This window comes from Pristiophorus japonicus, chromosome 1 (assembly GCF_044704955.1).
Source record: "Pristiophorus japonicus isolate sPriJap1 chromosome 1, sPriJap1.hap1, whole genome shotgun sequence".
Taxonomy (NCBI): Eukaryota; Metazoa; Chordata; class Chondrichthyes; family Pristiophoridae; genus Pristiophorus; species Pristiophorus japonicus.
The window spans coordinates 192,730,552-192,743,473 of NC_091977.1; the positions used below are offsets into that span (position 1 = coordinate 192,730,552).

The window sequence follows — 12,922 nt, forward strand, 5'->3', positions numbered from 1 at the left end:
AATACTATTGGCCTTTTTATGGCTTTATCTAAACTTGCACTTTTAAGAGATTATGTCCCTACATACACTTCAGTGACTTTCCATTAAGTTTATATTCGCATTCCCTGTCTTCCTCCCAAAGGAAAATAGATTAAAGTATGGGCTGGTTGATGAGCAGTGGTAGACATTTAAGGAGATATTTCATAACTCTCAACAAAAATATATCCCAATGAGAAGGAAAATCTAAGATAAGGGATAACCATCCGTGGCTAACTAAGGAAATAAGGGATGGTATCAAATTGAAAACAAGGGCATATAATGTGGCCAAGACTAACGGGAGGCCAGAGGATTGGGAAACTTTTAAAAGCCAGCAAAGAACGACAAAAAAAATGATAGAGAGGGAAGATAGATTATGGAAGTAAACTAGCACGAAATATAAAAACAGATAGTAAGAGTTTCTACAGGTACATAAAAAGGAAAAGAGTGGCTAAAGTAAATGTTGGTCCCCTGGAGGATGAGACTGGGGAATTAATAATGGAGAACAGGGAAATGGCAGAGACGTTGAACCTATTGATATTTTGTATCGGTCTTCAATGTAGAAGACACTCAAAAAAATCCCAATAGTGGATAATCAAGGGGCTATCGGGAGGGAGGAACTTAATATAATCACTATCACTAATGAAGTAGTACTCAGTAAAATAATGGAACTAAAGGCGAACAAGTCCCCTGGACCTGATGGCTTACATTCTAGGGTCTTAAAAGAAGTGGCTGCAGAGATAGTGGAAGCATTGGTAGTAATCTACCAAAATTCTCTGGATTCTGGGGCGGTCCCAGCGGATTGGAAAACCGCAAATGTAACGCCCCTATTTAAAAAAGGAGGCAGACAAAAAGCAGGAAACTATAGACCAGTTAGCCTAATATCTGTCGTTGGGAAAATGCTGGAGTCCATTATTCAGGAAGCAGCAGTGAGACATTTGGAAAAGCATAATTCAATCAAGCAGAGTTTTATGAAAGGAAAATCATGTTTGACAAATTTGCTGGAGTTCTTTGAGGATGTAACGAGCAGGGTGGATGTGGTGTCTTTGGATTTCCAGAAGGCGTTCGATAAGGTGCAACATAAAAGGTTACTGCACAAGGTAAAAGTTCACAGGGCTGGGGGTAATAGATTAGCATGGATAGAGGATTGGCTAACTAACAAAAAACAGAGAGTCGGGATAAATGGGTCATTTTCCGGTTGGCAAACAGTAACTTGTGGGGTGCCGCAGGGATCGGTGCTGGGTCCTCAACTATTTACAAATCTATATTAATGACTTGGATGAAGGGACCGAGTGTAATGAAGCCAAGTTTGCTGATGATACAAAGATGGGTGGGAAAGCAAATTGTGAGTAAGACACAAAAAATCTGCAAAGGGATATAGACAGGCTAAGTGAGTGGGCAAAAATTTGGCAGATGGAGTATAATGTGGGAAAATGTGAGGTTATCCACTTTGGCAGAAAAAATAGAAAAGCAAATTATAATTTAAATGGAGAAAAATTGCAAAGAGGGACCTGGGGGTCCTTGTGCATGAAACACAAAAAGTTACTAATCAGGTACAGCAAATAATTGGTAAGGCAAATGGAATGTTGGCCTTTATTGCAAGGGGGATGGAGTATAAAAGCAGAGAAGTCCTGCTACAACTGTATAGGGTATTGGTGAGGCCACACCTCGAGTATTGCGTAAAGTTTTGGTCTCCGTATTTAAGGAGGGATATACTTGCATTGGAGGCTGTTCAGAGAAGGTTCACTCGGTTGATTCCAATGATGAGGGGGTTGACTTATGAAGATGGCTTGAGTAGGTTGGGTCTATACTCATTGGAGTTCAGAAGAATGAGAGGTGACCATATAGAAACATATAAGATAATGAGGGGGCTCGACAAGGTAGATGGAGAGAGGATATTTCCACTCATAAGGGAAACTAAAATTAGGGGACATAGTCTCCAAATAAGGGGCCGCCCATTTAAAACTGAGACGAGGAGGAATTTCTTCTGAGCATTGTAAATCTATGGAATTATCTGCCTGTGGAGGCTGGGTCATTGAATATATTTAAGGCGGAGATAGACAGATTTTTGAGCGATAAGGGAATAAAGGGTTATGGGGAGCGGGCAGGGAAGTGGAGCTGAGTCCATGATCAGATCAGCAATGATATTAAATGGTGGAGCAGGTTCGAGAGGCCAGGTGGCCTACTCCTGCTCCTATTTCTTATGTTCTTATGCAATACCTCACATTTCTTGGCATTAAATTTCATGTGCTATTTGTCTGCACATTTTGCAAACCAGCCTATGTCCTCCAGAAGTTTTCCATGCTGTTTGCCAAGTTTCTACTTTTGTGTTGCGAGAACATTTTAATATCGTGTTCACTGTACCCTTATCCAAATGATCTCTCATCATTTTAGTTTAACTTAAGTTGTCACAGATATTCCTGCTTGCCAATTAAGCACTCTTACAGAATCTATGTACTGTATCTCCTATTCCTATCCTGATGGCTGATCGCCGACTTCCCTTCCTTACTCACTTTCCCAGTTGGACGATCACCTGGAATATGCGGTCCAGGTACACTTCAGATTCCCATATGAGCCAGAGTGTCCTCAGCTGCTTCTCTAGCTCAGAAAGCTTTGAGGTCAAAGATCATCGGTTGGAGATGTATCCTGCATGTGTGGTGTTCTAAGACACTGGAAGCATGCAGGGTGTCCTACACTGCAGGTGTCACACAGTACAGGCTTCAATTATTTTTCTCCTCCTTCGTATTGTTTTCCCTTAAAAGTTTAAGGAAAATCAAACACTACAACTTAGTGGTTTAATCTCTCTTATAATTCGCCAACTGTACCTCAATGTTAAACTCCCTCTGAGGTGAACTCTACATTATCCTGCTGTATGTCACTGCTGCTGCTTAGAATAATCTCTCGCTGGTAAACTCAAATTTATGCTGCCTTAATTTACACAGCAGCCAATGGCCACTAGCACTTACATAATCAGTTAATTAAGCTATTGCCATCTTAGATCAGCTGTTTATACAGTTCCTCGTGTTCAACAGTTGAAATTAAATAGATTAAAGTCAAAATGCAATAAAATAAATAAATATTTTAATAATTCAGTTACTCCCACTGAGTCTCCTGTTTTATAGAGAATCTCTTTACTGTGTGTGGGACTAGATAATATATTATTCTCCTAGTAACATTCTTCTATTTATTAATGTGATTCCAAACATGTACATTTGTCTAACTGTAAAACCTTGTTTTGTGTTTTGGTTTTCAGTCAAAAACGCAATCTCCAGAGGCTGTCCTTGAGTCCTCTGATTCTGTGGAATCAGAGAGACAAAGTGTTACAGATTTGGATACTGAAATATCGAGAAGAGGCAGCTGGGATTCTAACAAAGTGCAGCGATCAGAAAGAATGCCTGAGTATGACAGTCGGGATGAACAAGAGGAGTTAAAGTTGGGTGCCATTCAGGAAAATATTATAAGCAAACCAACTAGGTATTGTGACAAAGGATCTTAGAATGTACTGTTTTAGTCAGTCTTGTATCATTTGAATATGCAAAGGAAAAGTTTGAATTTAAGGCCTCAGAGTGACCTAGGTCATTTATAGCCCTGCCTGTTGTATTTGGCCAATGAACGCCTTATTGCTCAATGGGCTGGATTTTGATCAGCTTTTCCACCGTGTTTTTCGGCGGTATTCCATTTTTTCGTTGAAAAACCACCCGGTGGTAATTTCATCGAAGTGTTCGGCCGGTGGTTTCGAAATACCGCTGGGGAGTGGACCGCCGGCATGCAACATTGAAAAAAACGCTTCCGCCCGAGTTTGGTGGTGGCGGTGATCCGTAGGGGGAAAAAAACGCTGAGAAGAAACCAGCCAGAGCAGCCCTTCGATCGGCGGTAGGTATGAAAACCTGCAAAAAAAGGTAAGTGAAAGTTTAAAAAATATTCTTTTGCAGCGATTCACTGGAAAAGGTCTTGTGAATGTTTTCTGATGTTTTTTTTTTGAAAAATGTTTTTTGTGTTTTGCCCCCTCCCTAGGCCCAATGCAGCCTTGGAGTAAATTTGACTAAATTTGACCAGGATCGCGTTTTCCGCCGAGAATCCACGTGGACCACCGATTTTTTAAATTTTCTGCTGTGTGGATTTTTTTCCCATTTTTTGATTAATTTTCCGCCGATCTTAATTCAATAATCATAGCGGTTTTTTGGATGGTAATCCGGTGGTGGTGGTTTTTGATCAAAATCCAGCCCAATGAATAAGCATATCATGTAATTTGTCATTGAGTCGTATAGATAAGAATGATGGGGCCAAGTTTCGGCCTGAGTTGCTCCTGATTTTTTGGAGCAACTGGTTTAGAACGGAGTATCTTAGAAATTTGAATTCTCGACATTTAGTTTGCTCCAGTTCTAGTCAGTTAGAACAGTTTCACTTTGGAACAGAATTTTTTTTTCAAAAGGGGGCGTGTCCGGCCACTTACACCTGTTTTCAAAGTTTAGGCAGTGAAAACTTACTCCAAACTAACTTAGAATGGAGTAAGTGAAGATTTTTGTACGTTCGAAAAAACCTTGTCTACACTTTAGAAAATCAGGCGTAGGTTACAAATTAGGCGTAGGGAATGGTGGGGTGGGTGAGGGGGGGGCTAGGGTTTAAAGGGAAGTTTACAAACATTAAACACTTCAGTTCTACAAATAAAGAGCCATCATCAATAATAAATGATAAATACATCAATAAATCAATCAAAAAAAATTTATTAAAAAAATATTTTTTAAAATCAATAAATAAAACATTTTCTACTTACCGACTGCAGCACCGGGAGTCCTCCAACAGCGTGCTGGGATGCCCCCCCCCCCCCCATTGTGTCTCTGTCAGTGTCTCTATCTCTCTGTCTGTCTGTATGTGTGTGTCTCTCACTCTCTGTCAGTGTCTGTGTTTCTGACAGCGAGGGGAGGGGAAGAAGGGGGGTGAGGAGAAGGGGGTGGGGGGGGAGGGAAAAGTGGGGTGGGTGGAGGGTGGAGTAGGAGGGGGATGGGGGAGGGGATAGGAGGGATGGGGATGGGGAGGGGGGGAGAGGAGGGGGGGAGATGGGAGAGAGGATGGAGGGAGGGAGGGAAGGAGGCTGAACGGCCGGGCCCAAGATTTCGGGCTGGATTTACAGGTAGGTGGCGTCGGGTGGGGTGGGGGGGGTGGGGTGGGGGGGGTGGGTGGGTGGGGTGGGGGGTGGGGGTGGGGTGGGGGGGCGGGGGTGGTCGCGGAGGTCCGGGGGGGGGCAGGGAAGAGAGAGAGTCGCGGGGGGGGGGGGGGGGGCGGCGCGGAGGTCGGGTCGCCGGGGGGGAAGCAGAGGTCGGGTCCGGTCGGGTAGGAGGAGCCTTATGCACGCAGCCCCAGTGAGGCCATTCGGCCAGGGCTAGGGGCTGCGTGCTTCGGGCCCCTCCCACACAGTTTTGGGCGCCTGGAGCTACTGCACATGCACGCCCATTGTAGCGCGCATGTGCAGAGGTCCCGGCACTGTTTTCAGCGCAGGGACCTGGCTCCGCCCCCTACAGCTCGTGCTGCGCCGCGCCCGGCTCCAGAGGACCTGCAGGGAGCCGGAGAATAGGTAAGTTTTTTTTTAGGCGCACTTTGTGGCGCGAAAAACGGGCGTCCGGCGCGGCCCGAAACTTGGGCCCGATGTCTGGTTCAGTTCCTGGTTTGAGCTTATTTAGCTGGAATGGCAGTGGGAATGCTACCATTGGCCTTCGAGCCCCTAAAAATATGTCCATTGCCCATGTCTGGAAGTGTTAAACTCATGTGGGAGAAAGCCATTTGAGCACAAGATCTGGCTTGGTGATGGTGCCTCTATGGTAGAATAGCACATTGACATGAAAACTGGCTACTTGACTGAGGTGCAAGAGTGTTCCTATCATTTGTGATGCAGTCCCTCATCAAAGAAAGAAGAGAATATCGTTCGTACACCATTCTCGTAGTGGCTTCCTCCTTGAGCACAGAAGGTTTATTCAATTATACTGCTTGGTTGCTATAAAGGGAAACTAACATTTTGGTGAATACATGCAGTAACGAATGTCATCTTCAGTCACATTGTTCAAAGCACAGCATAAATGGAATTAGAATGTATTAAGCAAAATGAGTTAGTGAAAGAGTAAATTAAAATATCACACTGTCCCTGGCCTGAAACTAGTTTTGTTTGATCTCATCAGTTAATTGATGGTATTAAAATATTTCTTGGATACTGTTACTCAAAACAATAAAGTAAACTGTTTCTTTTATAGGTCTGGAAGACAGCCCAAACCTACAGCATTTTATAAATCTCCAGCAGAACAGAAACCATCAACTACTACTACGTTATTATCCGAGGGAGAAAATGAGGGCAAGGGCAGGACTAGATCTGTACGCTCGCAAAAAGCTAAACCCAAAACCAGCAAAGGCTTGGGTAAGAAGGAGACACAAACTAAGAGTTCTGGGAAAGGTCAAGGAACAACAAAGAATACACTTGTGACCTTGAGAGCATCCCAGGAAGATGATGATGATGATGATGATGATGAACCTGAAGTAGAAGAAGAGGATGACATCTATTCCATCAATCCTGAGGAGGTCAACAAAGCACCGGCTTTTGTGCCAATCAGTCTACGGTCTCCTGAACCTGTTCAAACCCAAGTGGAGGAAACCATGGAAGAGGTACAGCACTAACTACTTGAACATCTGCTGTTTGACACATCCGGATAACTATGCCTTAGTCTAAGTGTTGAGATTCTCATGTTTATTTTAATTTTAAATAAATATTATGGTTATTGTGCAGTTAAAAATAGTTGATTAGTAAATATGTGTGTTTTCGGTGTATCGATCAGCTCTTGATAACCCACCATGTTTGCCACCTGTTTCTGTTGTTTCAGTAGTAATGTTTTTGACTGTCTTTTCTTAAATTCTAGTCCAAACTTTTTATTTATGCTTGTTACAGATTAATATGTTTTTTTTCCTTACACAAGCAAGTTCTGTTGTGGTCAAGTTCATTTCACAAGAAACTACTGATAGCTGACAACTTGTTCCAAAATGTGTAGGTAACTTAATTTTATAGGCACTTACATAAGAACATAAGAAATAGGTGCAAGAGTAGGCCGTTTGGCCCCTCGAGCCTGCTCTGCCATTCAATAAGACCATGGCTGATCTGATCCTGACCTCAACTCCGCTTCCCTGCCCGCTCCCCATAACCCTTTATTCGCTTATCTTTCAAAAATCTGTCTATCTCCATCTTAAGTATATTCATGACTCTGAGGCAGAGAACTTGTGAATTGAAATGACTGTCCATGTTCAGTGCATATTATCTACTAATTGAGAGTTTTAAAATTGCTATGAAATGTGTCTTTCTCTTTCTCCAACCCCCCCCCCCATATAGATCTTACCATTTCATGTAGCTCTTGTGGCTGAGTGGGTGTATGATTGAGCTGTTCCCGAAGTTCAGCCAATACCGCTTTCTAGCCATGAGCCTCAAAACAGCAGCCTAACTGTTCCACCCCTTTCGATCTTGAAGGGATGCCCAAGTTCTTCATGGATGCTTCCACGCAACTGCATGATTGATATTGGGGCTTAGCAGAGTTGGAGGACATCAAACTGTGTAGTTTTAATCAAAGCTCATTGGTGCTACAATATACTGCATATCTTTTGTCAAGAATTGAAAAACTATGTTTACTTACAAGTTAATGTATGTCATGTGAACATTTTGTTTCCAAAGGTCCCTTTACTCCTTGTGCCGTGGCTCTCATTGACTTGTGTTGTGTTTCTGATTCACTGGTTTTACCAAGGTTTTTTTACTGCAATAGCTGTTGCTTTATTTATTTAATTCTATGCATAAATTTAATTTTTATGTCAAGCTGATAATTAGAATTTCTCTCAATTTTTATCTGCTGACGTTGTGTGATGACCAAAGTTCTTTGTTGAAGTAACTGGGTTCTGATGAATATTATTTCCATAGAACCATAGAGATTTACTGCACAGAAGGAGGCTATTTGCCTATTATGTCTATACCAGCTGTTGACTAGAGCAATCCATAACTAGCTCTCTCCCCAGAGCCCTGTATCTTCCTCTGGTTCAAACACCCGAACATACAAACTTGAGAGGCAGGAAAAGATCATCAATAGCCCCAGTTTCTCATCTCTCCTCATAACTCTAGTTTCTCATTCCTGGCCATCTTGGTGAATCTATTCTGTACGCTCTCTATGGTTTTAATGTCCTCTCTATAATGGTGTACCCAAAACTGCACCTAGTGCTCTTAACTGTGGCTCTACAAATTCATCATTACCTCTTCACTTCTTTCCATCTTACAGTAACATTTGTCACCACACAGTTAAGTGAATAAATACATGGATCTGCTTGGCCTGGGCTTCTGATGCAATAATTACATTCTAAATTATTATTGCCCGGTACACACAGTCAACAAGATTTTGTTGAATGCCTATGAGATAATTGTAATTTAACTTGAATCTGAGAGGGAAGAAGTATTTTTAGATATGTGTATAAGTTTTAGTTTGTAAGGGCTAGAATTTCCAAACAATCCGCCAGCGCCGGATTGCCGCCCAAAATATTACTAAGATTCCCAAAATTATAGCCAGCGAAAATTTTTTTAAAAAAAGAGAAAAAATCCGGCCAGTGAAATAATGGAATCTTGGACCGATTGGGTGGTTCTTAAAAAAAAAAAGGCGATAATTACTTAAATTACTAAAAATTTACACCGAGGCTGCAGGTTGGCCTAGGAGAAAAACACAAAAAATATTTTTTCAAAAAACATAAAATAAAAAATCAGAAAAACATTCTCAGGACCCTTTTCACTTAAATCACTGCAAGAGAATTATAAAATAATTAGTAAAAAACCAATTACTTTTTTTTTGCAGGGCTACTTACTTTGATTATCGTGGCCGTTTTTTTTTCAACTTATCTACGGGTCACCACTGAGCCAAAAGTCGGGCAATGGCGGTCTATGGACGGTGCATGCCGGTGGTCTGCTCCCCAGCGGTACTTTGAAACTGCCAGCAGAACTCAGCTGTGGAAAATTTCGCCAACCCGGTTCTCGCCCAAAATGGCCAATACCGCTGAGAAACCAGGCAGTGAAGCAATGGAAATTCTAGCCCTAAGTCTATAATTACACATGTTAAACTTGCTTTTTTTCCTGTTCTGTCCTGCTTTTAAAATTTCCTTTCTTTCTCCCCCACCCCCCCCTTCCTAATCTTGGCTTGGGAAAGCACCATGCCCTTCATTTCAAGCTATCCTCTGTTGGTACTGCTGAAAGTGGGAACTTGCCATATGGAACGATGGCCATGAGTTCACATCTTACCGCTCTAAGCACCATCACATTGGTGCATGAGTTCCCTAAGAATTGCTTGACTTCTTTGCAATTATGCAGGAAGTTTTTACTCTTTTAACTAAAATAATTCATGGAATTAAACATTTATTTTTATAATTTGATTTTGTTTTATTGGTTCACTTATTTTTAATCACCATATAATTTTGCATTCTGTTTTTCCCACAAATCTGCATTCCTTGATGGCAGTGAGTTGATATTCAAAGAAAGCTGAGACTAAAATGGATGGTGTTGTACACTGGACTAAAACTTGACTCTGAACGAGTAATGCAGCTTTAAAAATGTGTTTTGTTTGGAAAGTTTTTTTATACCTTATCACTCCCATTTATCACACACAGCTTGAAATAGCAGTTAATGTCTCAGACAAGAACTATGATAGTGAAACTGAACAGTCACTCTCTGAGTTACCTGATAAAAGTGACCCCAGTCAGTCATGCACCTTAGTTCCAGAAGAAGATTACCACCTAACAACTGCTGATCAGATCGAACTTTTTGTTGTAAGTTGTTAAGTCTGTTGTTTCCACAACTGTTTGCATCAGGACCTTTTATTATAATTTAAAAAAAATAGAATAAAGAGTTGAGATTTAAATAATATAAGAGTATCTTTGCCAACTGTGGTCTTGACTAAATAATTCATAGGAAAGCAAAATAAAACTTGATTTAGAACATTGATTATTGAATGTCGGGATAATCAGTACTGTATTTTGATGTTTAGTGTGTTCCATATTTTTGTTAAAATTGAAGGCACAAATGCATATATGTGGTTAAAGTTTGATGTTTTAGAAATCTTCAAGATATGTATATAAATGTTAGTTGGTGAATATTGGTGTATTGACAATTTAAAATTATATTTGTCTATATTGGCCCTAATGGCATTAGTTACATTCTGCACTATGCACAAATGTAATCTATCTTACAGTCTACACTGTAAAAATCAGGTACTTTACAACTCCATGGGCTAGAAATTCAGTTTTTGGTGATAGCGTTTTTTTTGCCGTCATTTTATGGAAAAAATACCACTAAAAACGTCTCCATTTTTTAAGGGGGTAAAATTGGCAAAAGAATGTGCCCGACGGTAAAAATTAGCATTGCATGAGGATTTGCGGTATAAATCGTGGTCCTCACCAACTTTATCCCGAGGCCTATCACCGCCAAAAATACAGGTCCTGGGAGAGAAGAAAACACCCCAAAAATTATAAAAATAAAAAAAAATCAGAAAACATTCACTATACACTTAACTAATGAATCGCTGAAAAAGAATTAAAAAATAAAAACTTCAACTTACCTTTTTTGTGGGTCTTCATACCTACCGCTGTTTCTGGGGCTTCAATGCAGGCTTTTCTCAGGCTTTTTTTTTTCACCCTGAGCACGGGTTTGCCGAACGGCCAATTTTAAGCGGTGTGTTTTTTTTTGGCGTTGCACGTCGTCGCTCCGCTTTGTGGCGATATTTCAACACCGCCATTCGTTAACTTTGGTCAATTTAGGTGAGTACCTTATACCGGCAAAAAAAGGCGAAATATCGTCGAAAAAATGTCCGCAAGGCTGGCCAATTTCTCCCCCATAATATAGTTACCTGATCAATTACTTTATGTTGAATTGATCTTTTAAAATTAATGTTTATTTACCAGAGCAATGAACGTTGACATTTATCTGTTTACAGGAAGTTATTGAAATTTCAAGTGAAGATACAGTTCAAGGTAAGAAAAGTACTGACTGATTTTGAGCATTGTTTTTTCCAACATATATTATATAATGTCATAAAGATATCCAGGCATTCCTGAGTCATTACTTAAATAAAATACGGTAGAGCAGTTGAATTCACATCAGTAGCACAGATATTGAACTCTTAATTGACCTGCTTAAAATAAAATTGAGAATCCCCTCTGGTACATCTAACTCGTGCCATTATAACCAAATCTCTGAACATATAAATCTGTTTCTATCCTTTGTCTATTTAATATTGGAATTCGTAACCCATTTCAAACTCGATCTGTGCTTCATATTTTTTGCCCTCTAGCTGCCCACATCTACTTTCTCTGCTTGAAAGTATCCTACACCATCTGCCGTTGTGGCCTGCTCCGAAACCACCACCAGGACTGATGTTGGTTAGCTACTAGGGTGCTGCTATTGTAGTAGTGATGTTCATGAATCTATGTTAAGAATGTTCGTGCATTCATCTACAGTACAAGATTATTGTCCATTCTCTGTTCTGGCGCTTCAGTATCAGGTGACTGTTGACCTCAGCAAGCTGCCTCATTCAACAACTGACCTTGTACCATGGCCAAAATGTTGACAACAGAATAGTTATGGACGAGGGTGAGGTAGTCTATATATTAACTATCCTTTACAATAGTTAAGACCATAACCTCGCCAAACAATGATATCTGTTCTGAGGAGAATAATCTTTAAAGCACTTGGTTCTGAGGCTGGGGATTGAACTTTTTTTTTGTTTTTTTTCCTCAGTTTTTTTTCCCCTTTTAAATTAAACCAAAAATAAAACTTCCTAATTCACTCTGTCCTGGTTACTTCTGTTCACTTGTTGCAAAAATAATACTTCTCTGGTTTATACAATGTCCACACTACTGTAAACAGTGTAATTGATGAAATAAAGTTGCGCTGGAGGTGAGAGTACAAGTAGTACAGAAGTTGCAGTGACTGTAGTTGTAATTGAAAAGCTTTCATTTAATTTACTGTGTTGATACTCAGGAGAAGGGTCAAGGTGAGATGGAATTTCTAAGTTTCTGTGTGGATTTGAACACTGATCACCATTGTGCGCGGCGGGGGTGGGGATGCGGGTGCTACTGTATGTCTCACCATTCACTGCAACTCACTAAACCACTTCCAAAAGTGCGCACACATCTGTCCAAGAAGTGTTGAAAATAAAGATTTTTATGTTTGACACCACATGAACAGAAATATTACATGAACATTGGATAAACTACCCAAGTGGCTACCCTTGTGTGTTAGTTGGTATGATTGCACTAGGATGAGGGTGAGTATGAGGGGTGGCTAGTGAAATGGGGATGTGATAATGCAGAGAGAGAGGGATGGGTGGACAGGTGCAAGATATGTTGGTGTGAGTAAGGATGTGCAGGAGTAGGGTTGGGAAGGCAGAGTGATGGGAATGTGATGAGAGGCACAACAGGATGATGTTGAGTGTGACTTTGTACTAACGTTTCCTACACTAATAAGATCATTGAAATGTTTAAGGCACTGCACCAAGGTTCTCCTGAACAGATCCCTGCTTGTGGCCTCCTCTGCAATCTACAACCAGGCTGTTTTGGTCTCCTGGGGAGTTCTCTTCCGCCCATCGGAAGGGAAGAGCACCTCCCTGTGTGCTCGGACTCCCTTCATAAGCATATGGAGGATGTCATGGGGAAGCCGGGGTGCAGCCCTCTGCCTTTGTGCAGTCATTGGCAGTGTTTGCAGCACTCCACTGCTGTAATACATTGACGGCACTATGTTAGATTAATCGTCAAATCTAACGTGGCTATGGTCCCTTTTAAAGATCCCGGCTGAAAACGTGTCCTGATTGACGTCACTAGACCTGCTCCATTTAATTGGGCCGGGTAACGTTCTGGACGG

At 41.1% G+C, this 12,922-nt stretch overlaps 1 protein-coding gene across 10 annotated transcripts in view; it reads left to right on the top strand.

Moving 5' to 3' along the window:
* Window positions 1-12,922, top strand: part of LOC139267510 (transcription factor TFIIIB component B'' homolog) — an 84,638-nt gene that overhangs the window by 43,904 nt on the left and 27,812 nt on the right. For 8 of the 10 annotated variants that reach the window (XM_070885910.1, XM_070885909.1, XM_070885915.1 and 5 more), the window contains exons 16-19: window positions 3,269-3,489; window positions 6,258-6,663; window positions 9,676-9,834; window positions 10,998-11,034. In XM_070885910.1, coding sequence (XP_070742011.1) covers window positions 3,269-3,489; window positions 6,258-6,663; window positions 9,676-9,834; window positions 10,998-11,034 — 823 coding nt within the window. The remainder of the gene's footprint in view (window positions 1-3,268; window positions 3,490-6,257; window positions 6,664-9,675; window positions 9,835-10,997; window positions 11,035-12,922) is intronic. The other 2 variants (XM_070885916.1, XM_070885918.1) reach the window with 2 other exon arrangements.